The sequence below is a fragment of the Podarcis filfolensis genome (genome assembly GCF_964270895.1).
Source record: "Podarcis filfolensis genome assembly, chromosome: 16".
Classification (NCBI taxonomy): domain Eukaryota; kingdom Metazoa; phylum Chordata; class Lepidosauria; order Squamata; family Lacertidae; genus Podarcis; species Podarcis filfolensis.
The window spans coordinates 10,454,584-10,480,212 of record NC_139620.1 but is presented as its reverse complement, the minus strand read 5'-3'; the positions used below and the strand labels follow the sequence as shown (position 1 = coordinate 10,480,212).

Here is a 25,629-nt window from a genome sequence, read left to right as displayed (position 1 = left end):
GAGAGTGTGTGCAAGGGGTTGCAGAGAGCGGAAGAGGAAGAGAGAGAATCATAGAATTGTAGAGCTGAAAAGGGACCCCGAGGGTCATCCAGTCCAACCCTCTGCAATGTAGGAATCTTTGAACCAACATGGGGCTCGTGACCCTGAGATTAAGAGTCTCATGCTCTACCGACTGAGCTATCCCAGAAGGGTGTGTGTGTTTCCATCCACTTTTGTCTCTGGCTGTGTCAGCTGCTAGTATACAGCCCCCTTTACATAACTTGATGACCCCTGCTCCATAGCAATCGTTGTTATACAATTCCATTCACCATATAGATGGGTTTATGAAGCATTTCTGAATCCTTCTGCTGTGCTGAAGAGGAATTCCACGAAACAGTGGGTATATCCAGAATCACTGTTCACTACGTCTGTTTGCGGACCACTTTGGCAGCGTTGGACATCATAAAACAAAGCTTTTCGGCTTGTTTTCACCAGATAAGAATCTGATCCATTGCTTCTTTCAGAGACTTGCATAGTCTACAAAGATTTTCAGAGACTTATAAGACTTATGTTTATTTGGTTCTATGTTTTCAAGAGAATCCATCCAGAGTGCATATTTTGTGACTTTCAGAGATTTATAAGATCTCTGGTTATTTGGTTTTGCAGAGAGTGCATACCGTATTTTTCGCTCTATAAGACGCACCAGACCACAAGACGCACCTAGTTTTTGGAGGAGGAAAACAAGGGAAAAAATATTCTGAATCTCAGAAGCCAGAACAGCAAGAAGGATCGCTGCACAGTGAAAGCAGCAATCCCTCTTGCTGTTCTGGCTTCTGGGATAGCTGCGCAGCCTGCATTCGCTCCATAAGACGCACACATTTCCCCTTACTTTTTAGGAGGGAAAAAGTGAGTCTTATAGAGCAAAAAATACGGTATTTCATATACAGTGGTATCTCGGATTACAGACGCTTCAGGTTACAGACTCCGCTAACCCAGAAGTAGTACCTCGGGTTAAGAACTTTGCTTCAGGATGAGAACAGAAATCGCACAGCAGCGGCGCTGCAGCAGCGGGAGGCCCCATTAGCTAACGTAGTACCTCAGGTTAAGAACAGTTTCAGGTTAAGAACGGACCTCCAGAACGAATTAAGTTTTTAACCCGAGGTACCACTGTATTTCATACTGTTTAATGTTCTGTATAGATTATATAAAGAGTTTATATTGATATTGCATTGTTGTACTTGGTCATCATGTTGCCTTGGATATCACTGAGTATACAGCCCCCAACATGATACACCAGATGGAATGTGGCCCTTGACTAATTTGACAGGGGGGAAAAGGTTCCCTCCTCATGGCCTCATCTCAACCTACAAAGTTGTGGATTAGCTGCATGAATTTGGGCAAGCTGCTATCAGCTTGTCCTCAGGTTCTTCTTATCAAATGAGGGGATATTGGCCAATGGTAGCTTCTCCCAACCTGGTGTCCTCCCGATGTCTTGGACTACAACTCCCATCAGCCCTAGCACAGCACATCCCTGCATGGAACCGCATAAGAGCAGAGTTCCCTCCGGCTGGCGCTGAACACTTGCATTTCCCGAGCTGCACAGTAGATGGCAGGATTGAGTTGAGAAATACACCTGAATTAGTCCTAAGGGAGTATTAGTGCTGGGAGCGAATGTTAATATTCTCTTGTAAAAATATAACAATATGATCATATTGCAGTAATGGGTTGTGTGATGGTATGTTGATTGGGGCGAGGATGTAGGCAGGTAAAGGCTTGCCTGAGGACATATTGCTATGGTCATTAATTACTGTTTACGTCTATAAATTATAATAAATGTACCAGCATTTGGGATTTATTAGTTTATTTTAAAAAAGGGAAGGGGGGCAGGTAATGACAGAGGTGTATAAAATGATTTAAGGCACGGAGAAGGTGGATAGAAAATAATTTTTCTCCATCTCTTATAACACTAGAGCTTTGTACTAATCCAAAAAACTGAATTTTGGGAGATTTGGGACAGACAGGAATGCCATATATACATAGTTTCAGGGTTCTAGCCAATGCCAGCCTCAGCAGACCCATTGAAATTAATTGCTATTACTAATTTGGTTCTAGTCTGTGCAACACCTAAAAAAAAATATCTGAGAAATTAGTTGAGCAGATTGGCTCTGAATGAGGTGCTAAGAGTTCGAGGCTGTGCCATTTCAGAATCCAACTGCAGGGGTCGTATTTACAATTATCCTCTCTGTGTATGCACATCATTAAATCAATAAACCAAAACCCCATCAAGAAGAAAACTGACAGAGCAAGGAAAGGGCTGGGATACAACCTATTTCCCTGATGAGCTAATTATTTACTTGCAGGGAGTTATTAGTGGGTTGTGTTTCTTTAAAAAAAATGGGGGAAGCATTCAAAAATGACACACACACATCAGGGATGGGGAACCTCAGGCCCAAGGGGAGAATACAGTCCTCCAGGCATCTGCCTGGCCCTTGGGTCTCTCCCCAGCCAGAGGCGTAGCTAGGGCTTTTGCCGCCCAGGCGGTCACTGAGTTTGCTGCTTCTCTCGTGCTGCTGAAAAAAACGTGCGGCCATCCCTACCCCGTAGCCACGCTAGTGCCCCAAGCCGCAGCCTTGCTGTGCACCCTCCTTGAATGTTGTTGTCTGGCTGAAATGTGTCCTTGACCTCTGATCATGCTTGCCTGGGGGGAAGAAGAAGAAGAAGAAGGGTTTGGATTTGATATCCCGCTTTATCACTACCCGAAGGAGTCTCAAAGCTGCTAACATTCTCCTTTCCCTTCCTCCCCCACAACAAACACTCTGTGAGGTGAGTGGGGCTGAGAGACTTCAGAGAAGTGTGACTGGCCCAAGGTCACCCAGCAGCTGCATGTGGAGGAGCGGGGAAGCGAACCCGGTTCACCAGATTACGAGTCCACCGCTCTTAGCCACTACACCACACTGGGAGCAGCAGCGAAGCTAGCTGATTGGGCGCCTGGGGCGAGAGCTGCCTGGCATTTTGTCACCCCCCTGAGTGGTGACACCCGGGGCAGACCACTCCCACCGCCCCCCTTCCTCCACCCCTGCCTGGGAGGAGCACAGAGAAGGGTGAGTGAATGCATGTAGAAACAAGTTGGAGATCTTGTTATTAAATATACCGTATTTTTTGCCCTATAGGACGCACTTTTTCCCCTCCAAAAATGAAGGGGAAATCTGTGTGCGTCCTATGGGGCGAATACAGGCTTTCGCTGAAGCTTGGAGAGCGAGAGGGGTCGGTGCGCACCGACCCCTCTCGCTCTCCAGGCTTCAGGAAGCTATCAACAAGCCTGGGGAGCCCGCGGGAGTTCCCGCAGGGCTCCCTAGGCTGCGGATAGCAGCCTGCCGCCCGGCGCAAGGGGTGCCCTGAAGCAGAGCACCCCGCGCGCCAGGCAGACATCGGCCAGCCCCACAAGCTCAGGGGACAGTGGGGAGGCGGAGCGCCGCCATACCGCTGTTCCCCAACCTGGTTTGGTTTCCCCAACCTGGTTTTGGGGGGGAAATAAAGGGAAATTTTTTTTCCTTTATTTCCCCCCAAAAAGACTAGGTGCGTCCTATGGGACGGAGCGTCCTATGGGACAAAAAATACGGTACCAAGGAAAAACCACACCAAGAACTCTGGCCAATATAAGTTTCAAAAGTGGGAGTGGTCCCTACTCGCAAATCGATAGTCAGTTGTAACAAAAACTAATCCATTCAAAAGTATGTATTCTTACAAGGATTCCAAACTCAAATAGAGATTACAAACTCAAACAGAGATTACAAACTCAAACTCATAAGGATATGTGTAACACAATAATTCGTTACAGTATTAAAGGTAAGAGTTTATGAGTAGAGATAAGTTCATGTTAGTCCATAGTCAGATTTGACGTGAAGATCTTAGTTTCAATCATTGAGCAGAAGTCAGTTATGGATCAGAAACCAGGACAGGGCCCTGTTTTGATGTATTCACCTTCATCAGCTGGAAGTATCAAGCATTACATGAAAATACATTTAAATTCTAAATTATCATAAGTTATAAAACAGTATTATGCAACTTTTGGTTCCTTACCTAATTTTTAAGGGGTCGTGTAAGTTTGAAGAATTCGTATAAATATATCCTGTTATTTTCCACGTTTCTCAGAGATAACTGGAAATAATGAATATTAATAATAATTGCATGTGTTGAATCAAATTAAAAACTCTAAAGCAGCATATAATCACATGATTCCTCACCTAAGTGTGGGTAGATCAACGTGTATCTTGAGCTTTTCTGTGCGTTTTCAATTTGGAAGTAAGCCTATTACCTTTTACAGTGGTACCTCGGGTTACAGACGCTTCAGGTTACATACGCTTCAGGTTACAGACTCCACTAACCCAGAAATATTACCTCGGGTTAAGAACTTTGCTTCAGGATGAGAACAGAAATCGTGCTCCGACAGCAGGAGGCTCCATTAGCTAAAGTGGTGCTTCAGGTTAAGAACAGTTTCAGGTTAAGAACGGACCTCCGGAACGAATTAAGCACTTAACCTGAGGTACCACTGTATATGCATTTAAAGGGTTAGATGAGATCCCCTAGGTCTTCATAAAGGCATGGAGTTCTAAAGTTCAGAGGACAGCTGCAATTTATTTTGAAAATCTTAAAGAAATGATGTGTAATCCTGATAGTTATTCAGACTCAGTTATTTTGCTTCTGGCTCCACCCAGCCCTGGCAAATGGCCCCTGGAAGATTGCCCAGAAGGAAATGTGGCCCTTGGGGTGACATAAATTTCCCCATCAATTAGCCCAAAGTGGTACAGTCCTCTCTCTGGTCTCCCCTTTCCGTGGGCTGTGCAGACCCTACCCAGCGCTTTGAAAAGCGGAGACTGCTTGAAGAACTCGCTGCGCGCTGCTGCTGCCACGCAGGTTCCCTCCGGAGATTTTACGGCCCATATGTTTTCGATCACACATTCGAGATGTCCTGAAGGAGCCTGTGCAGATTCAGTTCTCTGAGCACAGATGGTAGGAAGTAAGAGTGGGACACGGGAGGGCGGCGGGGATGTGGGGGGAGAGTTTGCCGGGGAGGAGGGCAGGAGCCCCTGAACAGATTGTGACAAGGGAGCGCGCGACTCGCAACCAAAACTTTACCAGGGAGATGATGTTAATTAAGAAAATGTGAATGCATTCTAAATTTAACCTGGGCTGAGTGAAATGGGTACAGCCGCACTTCCGTTCATGAAATGGAAGGATAGAAAAGTGTGTGCGCATGTATTCGCTTGCACTTACAATAATAATAAAAATATAGTGGACGCTCGTGTTGCGAACGTGATCTGTGCAGGATGCACATTCGCAACCCGCAGCGTTCGCAACCCGCAGTGGTGCGTCTGCGCATGTGCGGGTTGCGATTCGGCGCTCCTGCGCATGCGCAAAGCGTGATTTAGCGCTTCTGCACATGAGCGACCGCCGAAACCCAGAAGTAACTCGTTCCGGTACTTCCGGGTTTTGGTGGTCCGTAACCCAAAAAAATGCAACCTGAAGCATCTGTAACCTGAGGTATGACTGTAATAAATATGTTGTTGTTGTTGTTGTTATATAATACAGTGTGGTCTAGTGGTTAGAGCATTGGACTGGGACCAGTGGCGTAGCGTGGGGGTGCAGGGGGGGCCGGCCGCACCGGGCACAACATCTGGGGTTAGGGCAAATCCACGGGTTAGGGGGCGCAAATCCACGGGTTAGGGGGCGCAAATTACTTGCCTTGCCCCGGGTGCTGACAACCCACGCTACGCCACTGACTGGGACCTGGAGACTAGGATCCAAATCCTCCTCTGCTCAGCAAGGAAGCTCAGTGGGCATGACTTTGGGCCAGTTACTGCCTCTCAGCCTAACCTACCTCACAGGGTTGTTGTGGTGATTAAATGAAGGGGGAGAACCACCTTGGAAGAAAAAAAACCCGTGGGATATAAATGCAATTAATAAATAAATAGAAAAATTAATATTATTGTTATTATTTAGTCGCTGTACTCGTGGAAATGACTGAAAGCCACAGAGAAATGCTAAAACCAATTAGGATAAGCAAACAATAAAAAGCTTTAGAGGTCCTGTCCTACTAAAAAAGGCCACAAATACTTAAAAACCCTTAAAACGAAGGGCCAAAAACCTGGCTAAGAAGTATTTGACTGGTGTCTAAAAATACATAAAGGTGATACCAGGTAAACTTCCCTGGGGAATGTGTTCCACATACAGGGAGCCACCACTGAAAAAGCTCTGTTCTTGTATTGACACCCTCCAGAACTCCTTTTGATGCTGCAGATGTCAGACTGCAGCTTCAATCAACCCTGATCATTGGCCCTGCTGGCTGGGGATGATGGGAGCTGGAGTCTAGCAACATGTAGAGGTTCACAGGTTTCCCACCCTCTCTTTATACCTCTGCAAGTGCATTTAATATGTGATCCCTGATTGGCTGGGGCCTGATTTGTCTGGGATAATAGCATATGGATAATAATAATAATAATAATTTATTATTTATACACCGCCCATCTGGCTGGGTTTCCCCAGCCACTCTGGGCAGCTCCCAACAGAATATTAAAAACACAATAAAACTTCAAACATTAAAACCTTCCATATACAGGGCCGCCTTCAGATGTCTTCTAAAAGCTGTATAGTTATTTATCTCCTTGACATCTGATGGGAGGGTATTTCACAGGGCGGGTGCCACTACCGAGAAGGCCTGGTTCCCTGCAACCTCACTTCTCACAGTGAGGGAACCAGCAGAAGGCCCCCGGAGCTGGACCTCAGTGTCTGGGCTGAATGATGAGGGTGGAGGCACTCCTTCAGGTATACTGGGCCAAGGCCGTTTAGGGTTTTAAAGCTCAGCACCAGCACTTTGAATTGTGCTCAGAAACGTACTGGGAGCCAATGTAGGTCTTTCAGGACCAGTGTTCTTTGGTCTTGGTGGAGGACGACAGATGTTACCCATCCATTCTATACCCCAATGGGGCCTCCAATAGAGGAGAACAGGAAAGCGATCTTTAGGTCATGGGGAATAGCTTACTCAAGAGTGCAACTACAGTGAGCAGATTCCACACCAGGAACTGTGAAGAAAGAAACAGAAAAGTAGACACTCTATTCTGCCTTGGTGAGACCACACCTGGAACACTGCGTCCAGTTCTGGGCGCCACAATTTAAGAAAGATGTTGACAAGCTGGAAGGTGTGCAGAGGAGGGCAACCAATATGATCAAGGGTCCAGATGAGGAACGGTTGAAGGAGCTGGACATGTTTAGCCTGGAAAAGAGGAGACTGAGATACGATGGCCATCTTCAGATATCTCAAGGGCTGTGACATATTAGATGGAGCAAGCTTGTTTTCTCCTCCTGAGGGTAGGATCCCCAAACCAATAGCTTCAAGTTACAAGAAAGGAGATTCCAACTAAACATCAGGAAGAACTTTCTGACAGCAAGAGCTGTTTGACACACAAATGGACTCCCTCAGGAGGTGCTGGACTTTCTGTCACTGGATGTTTTTAAGGTTGGATGGCCAGCTGTCATGGATGCTTCAGTCGAGATGGCTGGACTAGATGACCATTTGGGGCGGGGGTCCATTCCAACTCTACAGTTCTAAGATTCTATATCTGTGGTCTGGCTGCATTTGGCATACAGTTCAGTCCCAGTGACCACATTTTGACAAAAGAAGATTGTGGAGCTGGGAAAGTTGCTGAAAAGAAAGAATAGTGGGATTTGTTGTGACAAGATGTGGCAATAGCCATTGGCTTAAGTAAAGGTAAAGGGACCCCTGACCATTAGGTCCAGTCGTGACCGACTCGGGGGTTGCGGCGCTCATCTCGCTCTATAGGCCGAGGGAGCTGGCATACAGCTTCCGGGTCATGTGGCCAGCAGGACTAAGCCGCTTCTGGCGAACCAGAGCAGTGCACGGAAACACCCTTTACCTTCCCACCGGAGCGGTACCTATTTATCTACTTGCACTTTGACGTGCTTTCAAACTGCTAGGTGGGCAGTTGGCTTAGATTGTTATTAAAAGCGGGATCGGGCATGATAGGAAAATGGAACTTCCATGGTCAGAGGCAGCTATCCATAAATAACAGGTGCTGGGTAGACAAAGGAGGACGCTGCTTCTTTGTGCCTTGCTTGTGAGCATCACAGAGTGCTATCTGGTGGCTGGATACATCAATCTCATCCCTATGCATTCCCCTTCCTTGCTTTCCTCTTCCCTCCGCATCCCTTCTTCCTCTTGTATCATCAGAAAACAAAAAGAGCCTGCTGGATCAGGCCAAACACACAAATAGTCCAGCATGGTGTTCTCACACTGGCCAATGTAATTGTGTCTTCTTAGGATGGAAGCCTTGGGGCAAGCTTTCAACATTTTATCTTAGGGGAAGAAATGGAGGCGGTGAGAGATTTTACTTTCTTGGGCTCCAGGATCACTGCAGATGGTGACAGAAGTCACGAAATTAAAAGACTCCTGCTTCTTGGGAGAAAAGCAATGACAAACCTAGACAGCATCTTAAAAAGCAGAGACATCACCTTGCCGACAAAGGTCCATACAGTTAAAGCTATGGTTTTCCCAGTAGTGATGTATGGAAGTGAGAGCTGGACCATAAAGAAGGCTGATCGACGAAGAATTTATGCTTTTGGATTCTGGTGCTGGAGGAGACTCTTGAGAGTCCCATGGACTGCAAGAAGATCAAACCTCTCCATTCTGAAGGAAATCAGCCCTGAGTGCTCACTGGAAGGACAGATCCTGAAGCTGAGGCTCCAATACCTTGGCCACCTCATGAGAAGAGAAGACTCCCTGGAAAAGACCCTGATGTACAAGGAGAAGGGGACGACAGAGGTGAGATGGTGGGACAGTGTTCTTGAAGCTACAAACATGAGTTTGACTAAACTGCGGGAGGCAGTGGAAGACAGGAGTGCCTGGCGTGCTCTGGTCCAGGGGGTCACGAAGAGTCGGACTAAACAACAACAACAACAGCATCTTGAAAACTTATCTTAAAATACAAAACCAGTTTTATTTGAATCATCCAACAAAAAGGATCATACAGATTTTTTAAAAAGACCACACTGGCAAAAAAAAAAATAGGAGAAGCCACAAACTCTTCAACTGCCACATACAGTTTGTAAACTGCTAATAATTGTTTCGACAAAAGAGGGGCGGGGTGAATGGAACTTCCTCGCGCGCATGCGTCCTTAAGAGGACTTCTTACCGAATGTACAGCGGGAACTCCGCCCCTTTGGAACAGCTGCGAGGAAGCAAGGAAAAAAGAGAGAGTGAAATGGATACATTTCCCGCCAATCAGCGTTCAGAGCCCTGAGCGCAGCCACCGTAGCAGCCAATGGGAGGCTGAGGATTGCGGCGCTGGAGGCTTTGAGGACGTGGCTTGGACTTGCGTCTCCCTCCCCCTTCCTTTTGATCCGTCTTCAAGTCTCCCTCCCCCTCCCCCCCACTTTGATTTCAAGTTGATCACACTTTCAGAAGAGGGGGCCCCGTTTTGCAAACTATCGCGGGGAGCCATGGCTTATCCCCCTGGCTATGGGGGCCCAGGTAAGACCTTGAGGGGGACTCGGAGGGGGGAAACGGAAAGGGGGTAAGAGGCCCCGGACGTGGCTTCAATGTTGGGGTGCCGATTCCCTCCCCCGCGCAGTTGTATCCAGACAGTATGGAAGAGGGGTCTGATGGGGGTGGCGCTTGCCTCGGGATGAGGGCCTTAGCACCAAAAGACCTTTCTCTCTCCCCGCCCCCGATAATCCTGTTGCTTCCTAAGGGGAGCAAAGTGGAAGGGGCCTGAACTCGGCCGCAGAGCACGTGCTTTTTTGGCTCTTGGACCGTCCTGGGTTCAGTTCCATAGAGACTTGTAATCATAATTAAAGCGTCCTCTTTGCTGCGTGTTCTGCCCTCGTGGATAAAAGAGAGAGAGAAAGAGAGACTTAGCCTCTTTCACAAATCCATAGTAAAAGTAAATAAATGTTGGTGCCTTCGTTTTCTTTCTGGTGTGTTTTTAAATTATTATTCCCAGTCCTGGGTTGTATCCCAACTCAGTTCCACTTGGGATTTAACTGCTGAAATTAATGGACCTAAGTTAGTCATGCTTTTTAATTTAAGTGGGTCTATTCCAAACTAGCACTGGATACAGTTTGTTGTTATTGCTATGTGACGTGTTGTAAAAGTTGTGGGTGGGTGGGTGTTTTCCTTTTTTTGTTTTTAATTGATTTTCATTATACTGTACAGTGGTACCATGGGTTACATATGCTTCAGGTTACAGACTCCGCTAACCCAGAAATAGTGCTTCAGGTTAAGAACTTTGCTTCAGGATGAGAACAGAAATCTTGTGGCAGCAGCGGGAGGCCCCATTAGCTAAAGTGGTGCTTCAGGTTAAGAACAGTTTCTAGTTTATTCTGATAATGAACCCCTGGGATTCCCAGTTAAAAGGGGGAAGGCTAGGGGGAACCACTGCCAGGTGGATAATAACACTGGGTTAGTCTTGTCTCGCGAAAAGGAGGGTTCGCTGGTCTCTTGAGAGGTTTGTAGCAGTGGGCTTTAAGGGGTAGTAGGCCATAGTTTAGAAAAAACGATGAGGATTCCTGTGGAGCTTCTCAGTGAGAATTTGGGAGCCTGTGTGGGTGTCCAGTCACTGCTGAACTACAACTCCCATCATCCCTTCCCATTGCTCATGTTAGCTGGGGTTGATGGGAGTTGAAGTCTAACTACAACTGCGCGGCTCTGTCAGAGCAAAGCATTGCAAGCTTTAATCTCTCCTCCCCCCACCCCCGGTCTCATATTGTAGAGTTGGAAGCGACCCCAAGGATCATCTAGTCCAACCCCCCTGCAATGCAGGAATCTTTTGACCAATGTGGGGTTCGAACCCACAACCCTGCGATTAACAGTCTCATGCTCTACCGACCGAGCTATCCCTGTCTCCTCTACCTTAGGCAAACCTCATCCGCCAATTCGCCTTTCTCTCAAGATTTCTACCCTCAGTCTTCCGTCTCTCACCTCCCACTTGGTTCTCTGCAAGCGGAGGCTTGGAAGACTCTGTCATGCTTAGCAAGAAACCACGTTGCTCCTTTCCTTCCCTACTCTCCACCTTTGGGCTCAGAAGCAGCGTTTCCTCCTGCTGGAGGCCTTCGCAGGAGCATAAACATTCTCGCTGGGTTTGCCTCTCTTGGCAACTGTTTTGTCGTGGCCCCAAAACTCTCTCGTTGGGCAGGGGCCAGGTGGCTTGGCCTTGTATCTAATCGGCAGCCTCCTTATTACAGGGGGATAGTAGTTTCCTTCCTGAAGGCGTTTAGTCCTCCTGAGATTCTTATCTACCATTGTGAAACAGAGCTGAGTGTCCCGTAAGGAAATAAACCATATATTGGCCTTTATAATAATTGTGCTCAGATAAGATCCTTGGGTGAGGGACACGGGTGGCGCTGTGGTCTAAACCACAGAGCCTTGGGCTTGCCGATCAGAAGGTCAGCGGTTCGGATCCCCGCGACGGGGTGAGCTCCCGTTGTTCGGTCCCAGCTCCTGCCCACTTAGCAGTTCAAAAGCACGTCAAAACGCAAGTAGATAAATAGGTACCACTCAGGTGGGAAGGTAAACAGCGTTTCCGTGCGCTGCTCTGGTTCACCAGAAGCGACTTAGTCATGCTGGCCACATGACCCGGAAGCTGTCTGCGGACAAATGCCAGCTCCCTTGGCCTATAGAGCGAGATGAGCGCCGCAACCCCAGAGTCGTCCGCGACTGGACGTAAGGGTCAGAGGTACCTTTACCTAAGATCCTTGGGACGTTATGTAACCCATGGTAGGTGTTTGCTCTTCCAAGCTCTTGTAAGGGTGTATCTGACCATCTGATATGCCTTCTTTTCTTTAAAAAAAATCTCTCTCCTCCCTACTAAAACCCCATCTCTTGTAGGTTCTAAACACAGGACGAGGATCCCCCCCGTGCCGCAGAACGCAGATGCCCCCCAGCTCTTTGATGACACCAGTGCAGCCTACGGCCCCCAGCAGCCGGGTTACCCGGCCCCAGGCATCGACATGGGTTTCAACCAGATCTTTGCCGACCCCGTGGCCAACGTAGCGATGGCCTACGGCACCACCATCGCATCTCAGGGCAAGGACATTGTGCACAAGGAGGTAGGAAGAGGCGTTCATCCTATGGACTAGGCTTGTACGTCCAAAACGCTGTTACACCTCTTCCTAAACAGTTGTGGCTTCCCCCAAAGGACTCTGGGGACTGTAGCTTAAGTGTGCTGTGAGTTGGTAGCTCCCAGAGTGGTTCAGCAAGCAGTCTCTGTTCCCAGGGAAAGCTGGGAATTGCAGCTCTGGGAGGAAGCTAGGGGTCTCTGAACGATGTCAAACTACAGTTCCCAGGTCGTCTGGGGGTAGCCTGTATTAAGTGATACTGTGCTGCTTTTAATGTAGGGTGCACATGGGGCCCTAAAGTCATTGTATCATAAGCTTCCATGGCTGCATATTTCCTTCAGTACCCCCAAAGATTCTTGGGAACTGTAGTTCACCCCTTGCAGAGCTACAATTCCAAGCACCATTAGCAAATAATGGTGGAAGGGGGAGGCCATGACTGGATAAAGTACTTTAAATGTGTAATGCAGGTGGGGCTGAGCTTAGGGTTGGTTCATCCTCCCCTTCTGGGTTTTGTGTGCTTCCTGTGCTCTTAACTAGCTACAGGTTTTGCCCCACTTCATGCTTTTGGGACCCCCTCTCTAATATAAAACACTCTCTTTTTTTTGCCAGCATGCTACAAAACTGGTGGAGGGGAGGGATAGGGGAAGAGATATCATTATACAGTGGTACCTTGGATTACATACACTTCAGGTTACAGACTCCACTAACCCAGAAATAGTACCTCGGGTTAAGAACTTTGCTTCAGGATGAGAACAGAAATCATGCGGCGGCAGCAGGAGGCCCCATTAGCTAAAGTGGTACTTCAGGTTAAGAACAGTTTCAGGTTAAGAGCGGACCTCCGGAACGAATTAAGTACTTAACCCGAGGTACCACTGTACTTGTCCACACAAAGTCTGCACCTATAAGCAATGTGTTCATAAATTGTGATTGTTGTCGTATCTTCCATCCATTGACTGAAAGGGGCCATAGATTTATATTCCCAGTGCATCAATATCAGTCTTTTGGGTGTCGTAAGGGCACAGTAAATCCATTTATCCTGTCCAGTTGTCAGATTCCTTACGGAATCGTAGAACTGTAGAGAAAGAATGGACTGCAAGGGTCATCTAGGCCAACCCTCTGTAATGCAGGAATGTTTGGTCCAACGTGGGGCTCGAACTCACAACCTTGAGGTTAAGAATCTCACACTCTTATCGGCTGAGCTATCTCCCAGGTATAGTAGGTGTGGAATTCAGAAGAATACTTCCTTCTGAGCTGGATAATTTTACATTCTTGAATTTTGCTTCCATCAGATCCATCGGTTTATGTCCATGAACAAGCTGAAATACTTCTTTGCAGTGGACACCACTTACGTGATGAAGAAGCTCGCCCTGTTGGTGTTTCCTTATGTACACCAGGTACAGATATGGAGGTGGCGCTTTGCCCGCTGTTTCGGTTTGGGGGTCTTGGTTTTATTTATTTACAGCTTTTATATCCCACCCTTCAGCTGGAAAAGGCCCTTCATAGTGGCGTACATTTCTGGGATGGCCCCTCCCTGCCCTCAGGCTAAGCATCTTAAAAAGATATGTCACGTGAGGAAAAAGGATGGAGGAGGGAGGAGGAAAATAGCAAGCTCAAGCACAGGTTTCCAAAGTTACAGTTCTTAGTGTTACAGTCTGTGTCAGTGGCAGTTCTGGCACTCTTGCCCTTGATAAAGAGCAGTGTCGCTCCCATGGATGAGATCCTGGAGCAGAGCAGATGACAGACATTTAGTTCAGGAGGACAGGACAGTTTCTGCCACATAGTTCTTTCCTTGGCAGCAGTTAGGATATTCACAGGAAGGGACTTAATGGGTAGAAGATTACAGCAACTTAGAGACTACACTGCTGGATTTCATTCTCTGCTATTGGTGGGTGGGGGAGAGAATCTGGGTGTGTTCAAAAAAGAGAAGACATGTACCCACAATATTTCCAAGCACGTACAGAGCGCCCTTCCCATGCCATTGGCTATGGCCTCAGCTAGGGGGGTGGTCGGGGTTAATAATAATAATAATAATAATAATAATAATAATAATATAATAATTACTCATACTTTGCCCATTTGACTGGGTTGCCCCAGCCACTCTGGGTGGCTTCCAACAGATTAAAAACACAACAAAACATCAAACATTAAAAAATTTCCCTAAACAGGGCTGACTTCAGATGTTATCTGATGGGAGGGTGTTCCACAGGGCGGGCACCACTACCGAGAAGGCCCTCTGCCTGGTTCCCTGTAGCCTCACTTCTCGCAATGAGGGAATCTGCAGAAGGCCCTCGGAGCTGGGCCTCAGTGTCCAGGCTGAACGATGGGGGTGGAGACGCTCCTTCAGGTATACTGGGCCGAGGTGAAGTTTTACAAAATTATGCATGGTACAAAAGAAGTGGATAGAGGAGTTTTTTTCTCTTCCTCTTTCATAATAACTGGAAATGGGGGTCATCCACTGAAGCAAAGTGGGGGTAGATTCAGGACAGATGAAAGGGAGGGCTTCTTCACCCGGCGTATGTAGTTAACTACAAGGCAGGTTCCTGTGTTTCAAGTTACGTCAGCCATTTATTTCAGAACCTTGAGGACTGGCATCTTAGAAGGCAGCTTCTTATGCTCCTACATTTTGTTTGAAAGGGACAGCTTGGGTGCAGGATACCTTAAGGATCACTTGAGAGGCCTCGTATCCCAGCTCAGTCACTGAGATTGGGTGAGAGCTGCTTGCTATTCCTCTGTGTTACAGCCAGGCGTCAATTCAAAGTTGGGCATTTGGTTGTCAAACACGCTTCAGTCAGAGATGCGGCAGGCACCCTCGCTGTTGACTTTCATGAGTCTCTTGAAGACTTTTTAATGCTATCAGGCCTGGGCAGATGTTTCAAGTTTAATTTGCCCATCACCTCAGTGCTTATGTGTATTTTTAAAAACAAAATCTGTGGTGCTTTTTGTTTTAACAGTGAACGCTGCTCAAATATTCTACAATACAGCTGTACAGAAAAATAAAAATAAAATATCCAAGCTTTGCCCACCTCAGCTTCAGTGCTGTTTGAGAACAAACATGAACCCCCCTTAAAAAAAAGGTATTTTGAAACTGGTCTTGGGCACCTGCCCTCACCTGCGCCTGTTTTCTTTCTTCTGCAGAACTGGGAAGTCCGCTACCACAGAGATGTCCCCCTCACGCCGCGGCAGGACGTCAACGCTCCAGACCTCTACATTCCTAGTGAGTGGAGACTCTCTCTTGAACATAGGAGGGTTTCTTTACTTATTCCTTATTTTACCATTAGTAACAACGCAAAAGTACAGTAGCACAGTGTTTCATCGTACCATATTCAAATTCACTGGTGGCACACCAATGTAAATGTGGCCATCCTTATTTCCTGAGCTGTCGTGGAGGGTGAATGTTTAGTACTGGAGAACGAAGCACAGGAAATAAAATCTCATCCGATGACAAGAAAGCCTTCTGGATCCTCTGCCGTCTTTCTGTACCCCCAGAAACATGGTTTATTTTTTCTGCGGTAGCCAAGGTCCACAAGTTTTTTTTGTTGGTTTTTTACCACAAATGCATCCCCCCCCAAGGTTTTCCATTACTAGGCTGCTGAAATCCTAGCTAACGTCCATGCCAAAATTTATTTATAGTGGCAAAATTTTATGTTGCCTGTCCACATATTGATAGTTTTGGGGGAAACTGAACAGGGGATTCATAGTAGTGTTTCTTGATGTTCACCTCCGCCCTGGCCTAATACCCTGGGTTTGTTAGTTTTAAAAAGCACTTTCTAAAGCAGAGGTGGGGGTGGTTTTCAGACTGAGGGCCACATTTCTATGTGCGCAGTCTCCTGGGGGCCGTATTCAATTTGTGGGCAGGGCCAGAGGAATAAGTTAATTAGGGTGCTTTAGGAGATATCTCTATTCCTCTCACGGAGCTACAATTCCCAGAGTAGCTTAACAATCAATCCCTTTCCACAGGGAGCGCTGGATATTGCCGCTCTGTGAGGGGAATTGGGGGCGGTGTCTTCTAAGAACTCTCAGTACCCTTTACAAACTAGGTTTTCCAGGGTTTGCTGGGGGACTCCATCACTGTTTAAAGGGCTGTGGTCCTGCTTTAAATGTGCAGCGCAGATGGGACCCAGTTTCCAAAGCAACAGTGTTAAAGAAATCGTTGGTCTTTCTTCAAATTTTTAGTGTATCTCTTAGAGCAGGGATGAGGAGCCTGTGTCTCTGCGGGTGTCATTGGACTCCAGCCCCCATCATCCCAAACCTTTCGTCACCTGGGCTGATGAGAATTACAGGCTCCCCGTTCTTGTTTTAGAGTTAAGCTAGACAGGATAGCTAATTATAGTAGAAGCTAACTCTCTACCCTTTCCATCCCCGCCACGCTGGAAAACTGCAGTTTGTTCCATCAAAGTGGCTAGTTCTCATGAGTGTGATTCTTATTCTTCCCCTCTCTCCAGGTATGGCTTTCATTACCTATATCTTACTTGCTGGGATGGCGCTTGGTTTACAGAAAAGGTAAGGAACGAGGTTTCCTCCCCACCCCCATCCTCTTAATTCCCACATATGGAGGTCACAGATTCCTTATTCCTGCTTCATTTCACAAATTGCCCTCTGTAGTAATGGTGGTAAATAATCATAGAGTTGGGAGGGAATAGATGGCCCTTCCAACTCTATGATTACAAGTAGGCAGAGATGCTCTTCTAAAACTCGACTTCCTTCCTCCTTTTTCTGTGGTTCCTTAAATTTATTTTTATCATTTCCTGCATATTACAAATCAACTTATTCTTTTCTTCATCTACTTTAATTATGTACTCTTAGGAAACTGCATGTTATTGCAATAATCCTGCCAATGTCCTCATCTGTTTACAATTTGTTTTTTATTTTATTTTAACATTCAATAAAGCATTTCCATGCTTTTATAAAAAGTTTGTTATCTTGATTTCTTATTTTTCTGGTAAGTTTCACCGTTTCTGCATAGTCCATAAGTTTTTGTATCCATTCTTCTTTCGTTGGGACTTCTTTCCATTTTTGGGCAAATAACATTCTTGCCGCTGAATAAATTTCTATACTATTTAGGTAGTTCTACCCCTATAATTCCCAGAAGAAAAGCTTCTTTTGTGTGTGTGTTTTACAAATGTTATTTTAAACATATTTTTCAGTTCATCATATATTATTTCCCAGTAAGCTTTAACCTTGCCACAAGACCACCACATATGATAAAAAGTACCTTCTTTCTCTTTGCATTTCCAACACTTGTTCGATTTTAATTTATACATTTTTGTCAGTTTACTCGGTGTTAGATACCATCAATATAACATTTCCATATAGTTTTCTCTTAAGCCATAGCATGCTGTGAATTTTATATCCGTATTCCACAATCCTTCCCACCCTTCCATATCTATATTATAACCAATATCTATTGCCCAGTGTATCATTGAGGACTTTATTTGCTCGTCCTTTGTCTGACAATCCAATAATATCTTAGACATTTTAGACAGCACATCAACATTGCATTCCAACAGCCAGACTCTTCTTACAGATTTATGTTCGTTCCTGACATTCATTCCGTTCGGCTCTTTCCGCCTTGTTCCTTCCTAGGTTTTCACCAGAGGTCCTGGGCATGTGTGCCAGCACGGCGTTCGTGTGGGTCGTGATTGAGGTTCTCGCCCTTTTGCTTGGCCTGTACCTTGTGACGGTCCAGAGCGACCTGGGCACCTTTGACCTGCTTGCTTACTGCGGCTACAAATATGTTGGGTAAGTGGGCACCTCCCTTCTGCCTTGTGGCCTAGCGCACTGGGAAGGAGCCATAACCCTCTGAATATTGGATGGACTACAGGTCCTATCAGTCCAAGCCAGCAAGGCCAGTGGTCAGGAATGACGGCAGCTGGGGTCCAGCAACATCAGGAGGGCCACATCTCTGGCCTAGTGGTCCTTGGGACCATAGGAGGCTGTGTTTACATGAGGTCAGACTTCTTGTCACATGTTCATCCAACTTGGCTCTTCCACTTGGGGTCTTGAGTGGTGTTTAAACTGACTCTTGTATTTTCTTCGTTGCGGCTTTATTGTGGCTCAGGGCCACAAGACCTCAAGGATTGCCTCTCCTCACATGAACTGAATCAGACCCTGCAATCACTCTCTGAGGCTCTTCTCTGTGTGCCCCTCTCTGGGATGTCCAGAGGGTGGCAACATAGGGACGGGCCTTTTCAGGGGTGGCTCCCTGCTTGTGGAATGTTCTCCCCAGCGAGGCTCACCTGGCACCCTCTTTATCTAGTTATAGGCACCAGGCAATAACTTTAATTTAGTGTGACCTTTTGGCCCTTAATTAGAGTACCTGCGGCCTCTTTTAGCGGAACTGGATCTATAGGACCTGCCTTTTGTGTGTGTGTAGTTGTGTTTTTGGTTTGTGTTTCGAAGTGTTGTGTTTGCTGTAATTGTTTATAGTATTTACCTTGTGTTTGTAAGTTGCTTTGGGTCACTTTTGTGAGGAATATACAGAGTATTATCATCATCATCATCCACCACCAGCACAACTCCCTTTTTGTAATGACTTCACCACACACCTCCATGCAGTGTTGTGATGTGAGATGCAGCCCTCTGAATGTTCTTGGACTCCAGCTCCCATCAGCCTCAGCCAGCAGTGATCAGGGATGATCGGAATTGTAGTCCAGCAACACCTGGAGCACCATCCCCATTCCCCATCCATTCTAGGTCCTGCTACTCTCCAAAAATTCTCTATATTGTGCCTCTGGGCATTTCCCAAATACAGCCACCACCTAATGTGCCATCCATGTTCAGATGGGAAGCAAAGCCTTCTGATTCAGAAGGTGAATGTACAGAGAGCCTTTTAAAAACACATGTGCACAGACATATTTATTTGGTCAAATTGGAAATTGTGATATACATTTAAGAAAAGATTGTTCTGGGGAAATTTCCCAACACCGTAAGTTAGCATTGATTTTTTTAATGCAAATATTTGCAGTAGCTATCCAGAGGGTCTGTATAATTATGCTATAGTTGCCACATTTCAAAAAGTGAAAATTAGGACACAAAAGTTGCTAAGCTAAAAAAAAACAACCCTGAAGTTTTTGAACTGTTTTTAAGGAAATTCGCCAAAATCTAGACTTCGGACATGGGTTTCCATACATCTGGATTTTCCTGGACATTTAAGCGAATTCTGCCCGCACACTGTTTCTAACTGCTGACTTTTGGCAACCCTAAATGATGCATACATATAAATGTCACATATAGGGAAACAGTTCTGCAGTTACCTTGTTTAAAAACTACCACCATTTGCTTTTACTAATAAACAGAATTTTTGCTTCCCATAATGCTTCCAGTATTACTCCCCCAAAATTTTAAGTTAAACTTGTATGATTCCAGCGCCGAATATATTTATGCCAACAATTTTAAGAATCTCCCCCCCCCCGCCCCGCCCTCAGATCACATCATTTCCCCAAAGTTTCTTTTTAATATGCTATGCGTAGGCACCTTTGTGTCCCGGCACCTCGTAAGCTTTTAAGAATTGCTATAAAGCTTTCAGTGCTGAGAACTGACATGCGTCTCGCCTGACTAAAAGGGGGTGATTGGCAGAGATCTTAACAACAGCTGTGAATCTCAGAATGCTGGGTCTGGATGACAGCCTTGACAGGAGGGGATTTAACAGCCATGATCACACTTGCCATTTCCTCCTCCTCCTCCAGGATGATCCTAGCTGTGGTGGGCGGCCTCGCATTTGGCAGCAATGGCTATTATATCGCCTTGGCTTGGGCTTCCTGTGCTCTTATGTATTTCATGGTGAGTACTGGGATCTGGGCCCCGGCACTCCCAGGATGCCGTGGGGCAGGAAGTCTCGTCAGCAGGCCTTTCCCGGGGACGTACAGAGTTCCTGGTGGATCAGACCAAAGGGAATGAGGAGACTGCGAGCTCCTGCAAGCTGCTAGACAACAATAACACTCACATTTAAAACATCTATGGCACCAATTAATAATAATAATAATAATTTATTATTTGTACCCTGCCCATCTGGCTGGGTTTCCCCAGCCACTCTGGGCAGCTTCCAACAAAGATTAAAAATACATTAGAATGTCACCCATTAAAAACTTCCCTGAACAGGGCTGCCTTCAGATGTCTTCTAAATGTTAGGTAGTTGTTTACTTCTTTGACATCTGGTGGGAGGGCGTTCCACAGGGTGGGCGCCACTACCGAGAAGGCCCTCTGCCTGGTTCCCTGTAACTTCTTGCAATGAGGAAACCACCAGAAGGCCCTTGGCGCTGGACCTCAGCGTCCGGGCAGAACGATGAGGGTGGAGACGCTCCTTTAGGTATACTGGATCGAGGCTGTTTAGGGCTTTAAAGGTCAACACCAACACTTTGAAATGTGCTCGGAAATGTACTGGGAGCCAATGCAGGTCTTTCAAGACCGGTGTTATGTGGTCTCGGCGAGTCTAGCTGCCGCATTCTGGATTAGTTGTAGTTTCTGGGTCACCTTCAAAGGTAGCCCCATGTAGAGCGCATTGCAGTAGTCCAAGCGGGAGATAACTTTAAACCGTCATGGCTTCCCTCATAGCATTCTGGGAGCCAGGGCTGTCTTACGCATATGTGGCGCCGGGGTGCAAAGATCCGCTTGGCGGCCCCCCACCAGTTGCCCAGTCCCAGGCACGCAGGAGGGTGGAGCCAGCCGGCTGCCTCAGTGTCTCGCTGGCTTGGTCGCCCCTGAACTCGCGGCGCAGAGCTGCCCGCAGTAGAAGAGCCTGCTGTGGCACTCCGACTGACGGGTGGGCTCTTCCCCAGACTCAACTCTCGGGCCCCGGACTCTCGGCCTGGCGTCCCTGAAAGCCCAGCGCCCAGGTGCCCTGCACCCCTATCGCCTGTGGTTTAGACAGCCCTGCTGGGAGCTGCAGTTTGTGTAAGGGAGCAGAGAGTTATCAGGCGGCACTCCCCCCGCCCCTGAGCTTACAGTTATCACACAGAGTGGTTATACAATCTGTCCCTGGGAACTCTGGGAATTGCAGCTCTGAATGGAAAAGGGGGGTCTCTCTGCAGAATTAGATAAGATGACAGGAAGGATTTGAAACCTGCGGGACCAGAGATTCTCAGAGGACTGGAATAAATATGTGAACTATTTGAAAAGCAATTGTAAACAACAGATTATGCTAGTAGGAATACAAGAAGTTTTGGAAGGAGGAATATATGAAATATTGCAAGGAAGATTATGAAGAGAGTTATTAGTTAAGAAAATTAAAAGTAATAGTGAAATTGAGAAATGTAAATTAAGTGGAAAAGATTGGAAAATTTTCAGATGTGATTGACGGAAATCAAAAAATTGTATAAGATATGAAATTGTGTTAAATGATTGCTGACAATATGTTAAAAAAATTATATATATATATATATATATATACACACACACACACACACACACACACACACACACAAACACACCGTATTTTTCGCTCTATAGGACGCACTCCAAAAATTAAGGGGAAATGTGTGTGCGTCCTGTCAGGGAACTGCCATCGGAACTAGAGGAGGAGGCGAGGCTCCACAGCGATGCTGGAGAGGGGCCAAGCAGGGAGAGAGGCAGGTCTCCGGCTGGGGAAGAAAATCAGCGCAACACCAGGGATAGAGGGGGGTCGATGGGGGAAGCAGAGAGGAGGCTCCAGGACTCTTCGCAGGAGACCAGCGAGGAGAGCACAGGTCCTCCGCTGCCGACACCCACCCTGCGCAGAAGACTTCTGCGCAGGGAGAGTAGGCGGCGACTTGGCATCAAAGAACTTCTTTGCTGGAAGAGGTTCAAGAAACGCCCACTGACGGATGCTGCTAGCGACTGAACAGCCACGGAGTGGATGGCTGTCCAGACAGAAACGGTTTAACCAGGCAACCTAGCCCAGAGCGGCGGTAACTTATGCACGAGCAACCCCTAAAGCCATCACACGTCCTATAGAGCGAATGCAGGCTGCGCCGCTAAGCCCAAAGGCAGAACGGAGACAGAGCACTGCGGAGCACTCCGTCTTGCTGTTCTAGCTTGGGGACAGTTGCGCGCAAAGCCTCTCCAGGGCAGCGGGATGCCTTCACCCCGCTGTCCTGCGGAGGCTAGCAAGGCTGTTCCCAAGCCCTCCGTCTCGCTCTTCTAGCTTGGGGATGGCTGCGCGCAAAGCCTCTGCAGGGCAGCGGGGTGCTGCGCTCCAAAGGCTTCAGGGATCTTTGAGGCTGATGGTGGGGGAAAGCAGCACTTCCCTCCATCACCAGCCCCACAAGCTCGGGTGAATGCAGCTGGAACGCACCTTGTTTTAGAGGGGGAGAACAAGAAAAAAAAAATTTCCCCTGTTCTCCCCCTCCTATGGTCCAGTACGTCCTACGGTCCGCTGCGTCCTATAGAGCAAAAAATACGGTGTGTGTGTGTGTGTATGGAAAAGAGGGTCTCATAACACCCCTCAGCGCCTTTAGCAAACTGCAGTTTCCAAGGTTCTCTGGGGGAAGCCGTGAGGGTTTAAAGTGGTATAACAGTGCTTTAAATGTGGCTGTGGCCTACAACTCCCACCATCCCTATTTGCCATGCTGCCTCAGGGCCGATGGGAGTTGAGGAGTCCAGCAACATCGCTCAGCAGCGTCAAGGTTGCAGGTTCAATCTCCGTTAAGGGACAGCTGCTTATTCTTTCAGATCAAGGGGACTGGTACTAGATGAGTCCCAGGGTCCCCTTCCGACTCGATATTATTCTGTGAGATAGCAGGGTCACAAGTTTCTAGCTGCATGAACACCTAGGGAGGCTGCAGGTCACCCACCCTTGTGGGGTGGGGAGAGAGGCAAGTCTTCTTCCTTAACCTCTCATGTGTGGCATATTTCCTCTCTCTGAACCAGGTACGCTCCTTGCGGATGAAGATCCTTCCTTCAATGGTGCAGGAAGGGATGAGCCGGCCTAGTGGGAGGGCGCAGATGTACGTCACCCTAGCAGCCGCCGCCTTCCAGCCTCTGATCCTCTATTGGCTGACGGCACAGCTGGTTCATTAGGCGACGCGGAGGAGATGACCCGTCCGTGGCAGCCCCAACGTTTGCCTGGGGGGGGGGGCTGGCTTTGCAAGGACCCCTCTCTCTTCCTGCCCTCTTATTTCTCCCACCCACCGGCCCCAAATCCCCTGAAGTACACACTCCACTTTTTCCTGGCCGTTCAAATCCTGGGCCTTGCAAAGGAGGACGGGGGCTCCGCTGACGCAAGGAATGATGCCGAATAAGGGAGGTGCCACGTCTTCTCGAGGGGCTCCCTGCCCCCCCCCAAAATCATGAGAGCGGAGGGGAAGTGAGGACTGTCAAAACTATCCAGGCTTGACACTGCCTGCCCCCCCGGCCCGGGCTTGACTCCCAAATCTGTGGCCTGTTCCATTTCCACTGGTCGTTGCAAACGTCTCCTTGCTTGGGGTGTTCATGGGGGCAGACTCAGATAGGGTGGGGCAGGGTTGTTCCAGACACTTCCCCCCACCCCCTTCGTGCTCCTGGGAGCACTTTTGCTATGCAAAGAATTTTTAAGAACATGACTTCTGGTGTATTATTCTTATTATTGCCTTCTGGAGCAAAGCACCCTTTTCCCCTCTTCTGAAAATCAGCTGGTTTACTTTAAATGACTTCTCCTGCTTGCCCCCCACCTGGTGGTCTTTTGACCCCCCCAGCACCACCAGCTGAGCATTGACAGTGGAACCCCCCCCAAAAAACCCACCCTCTGCTGTTGTGTTGTCAGAGAGCGGACGCCCTCACCTCTCAAGGACTGTGTACTACTGGTCATTACACATCAGATGCTGTATTGTTGAGGTACTTTCAAACTCTTCCCCACTTGTTTTCTATATATATATGTATATTAACCTTTGCTGGGGGTTTTAAAAAATGTCTTTACTGCCACAGATACAAGCCAGCAAAGAGGTGGGTTTGGGTAGACGGGGAGGGGGGGGGGGAAACAACGAAATCTGCAAAGCCGCTAAGTTGTGTCTTGTAGCCAACTTTCAGAGGAAAGACTTCGCATTTCAACTTTCCCCCCATCTGTTTATGGGAGAGTTCGTTCTTGGAAGCGACGATAAAAATGTGCTTGACAACTTGTGCGTGTGTTCACATTTCATCCGGCTGGGGGGTGGCTGCCAACTTTCTCCCTCCCCCAGCAAAGCGCCTGTGCTTCTTTATTTTAAGAATGGTGTGTGACTAAATAAGCTTTGCTTGATCTAGTACCGCCGCAAAAAGCAGCCCCTCATGGCTTTCTCTTTGGGCACATTCACACCATAAAGTGGCATGATAACACTTTAAACTGTCATGGCTTCCCCCAGAGAATTCTGGGAACTCTCATTTGTTAAGGGTGCTGTGAGGAGACCCCCCCCCTTTTTGCCTCACAGAGCTACAATTTCCAGAGTCCGCTGGGAGGAGGGATATATTGTGTAGCCATTCTAGGAACTGTAGCCCTGTGAGGAATAGGGGATTGTTATAATAATAAAAAATAATAATAATTTTATTATTTATACCCCACCCATCTCACTGGGTTGCCCCAGCCACTCTGGGTGGCTCTCAACAAAATACTAAAAACACAGTAAAACAATCATTAAAAACTTCCCTGATGAGTGCTGAGTATTGTTCACAGACTACCTAGCTCCTCACAGGGCCACAATTCCTAGAGTAATTTAATGGCCAGGGTTACTCTGAAAATTGTAGCTCTGTGAGCAGGGAATAGGCAAGTCTATAGCAACTCTCAGAACCCTTAACAAACTACATTTCCCAGGATTCTTTGGATGAAGTCACAGCTGTTTTAAGTGGTACCCTAGTTCTTTAAACGTGTGGAGTGAATGTGGGCCTTCACTTCCCTGCTATCCTCTTAGCTTAGAATAGTTACTCACCTCTGACGCCAGGCGGCAGCAGACGCATCACGGACCAGCTGCAGAGAGACTGCTTTGGTACTTGGCTGTGTGTGGGATGGCTGTGCGCGCGCATGTTTGTTTCTCCGTGGCTTGTTTGAAGGAGCGTTTCTTGGAGTGAAGGGGGAAAAAAACATTTTGTTCACTGTTTGCAATTACGGGGGAACTTGACAGAGGAGCAGTTTCCTGTTCCCAGGAGGGGGTTGAAGAAGTTCTCTGGCAGCTGCTGGGCCCTGCCTACTCTCCCTTTGGCCGTCAATTCACACAGGTGAGATTCAAAAAGGTGAGAGGCCAAAGCCCTCTGATGCAGGGGGTCATGGCAGGACGCAGCTTTTAAGGAGATTTTCGGCGTTCACTCTTCTTATTTCTTTTCTTGCGTTGTCAGCAGGTATAACAACTGCATAATGAGCACCAAGCCCCACAGAACTCTCTAGGACATTATTTGTGCGTTGAGTGTATTCACTCTACAGCAGAAGTGGGGAATCTCAGGCCCTCCAAAGTCATTCTCTCATATATATATATATCTATATTTCTATATCTTACTATGTAACAAAATTTCTATATCACTCAGCTGTAATAAAAAAACCTTATAGCGGTTTACAAAAAAAGTTAAAACATCAAAATTATCCTTTGAAAAGAAGCTAGGCACATATTT

At 47.2% G+C, this 25,629-nt stretch overlaps 1 protein-coding gene across 1 annotated transcript; it reads left to right on the top strand.

The window, feature by feature from the left end:
- The first annotated feature begins 9,314 nt into the window (after window positions 1-9,314).
- YIF1A (Yip1 interacting factor homolog A, membrane trafficking protein) lies at window positions 9,315-24,170 on the top strand. The gene is made up of 8 exons (XM_083591540.1): window positions 9,315-9,523; window positions 11,879-12,099; window positions 13,398-13,502; window positions 15,244-15,322; window positions 16,551-16,608; window positions 17,692-17,847; window positions 19,794-19,887; window positions 22,951-24,170. The coding sequence occupies exons 1-8, from the start codon at window positions 9,493-9,495 to the stop codon at window positions 23,098-23,100; spliced, it is 894 nt and encodes a 297-aa protein (XP_083447666.1). The 5' UTR covers window positions 9,315-9,492; the 3' UTR covers window positions 23,101-24,170.
- The last annotated feature ends 1,459 nt before the right edge of the window (window positions 24,171-25,629 follow it).

Bases quoted from the DNA above. Each gene is read 5' to 3' on its own strand.
- YIF1A (XM_083591540.1), top strand. From the start codon at position 9,493: ATGGCTTATCCCCCTGGCTATGGGGGCCCAG. The intron at 9,524-11,878 runs GTAAGACCTTGA...CATCTCTTGTAG, and splicing joins CCCTGGCTATGGGGGCCCAG to GTTCTAAACACAGGACGAGG. The intron at 16,609-17,691 runs GTAAGGAACGAG...GTTCCTTCCTAG, and splicing joins GCGCTTGGTTTACAGAAAAG to GTTTTCACCAGAGGTCCTGG.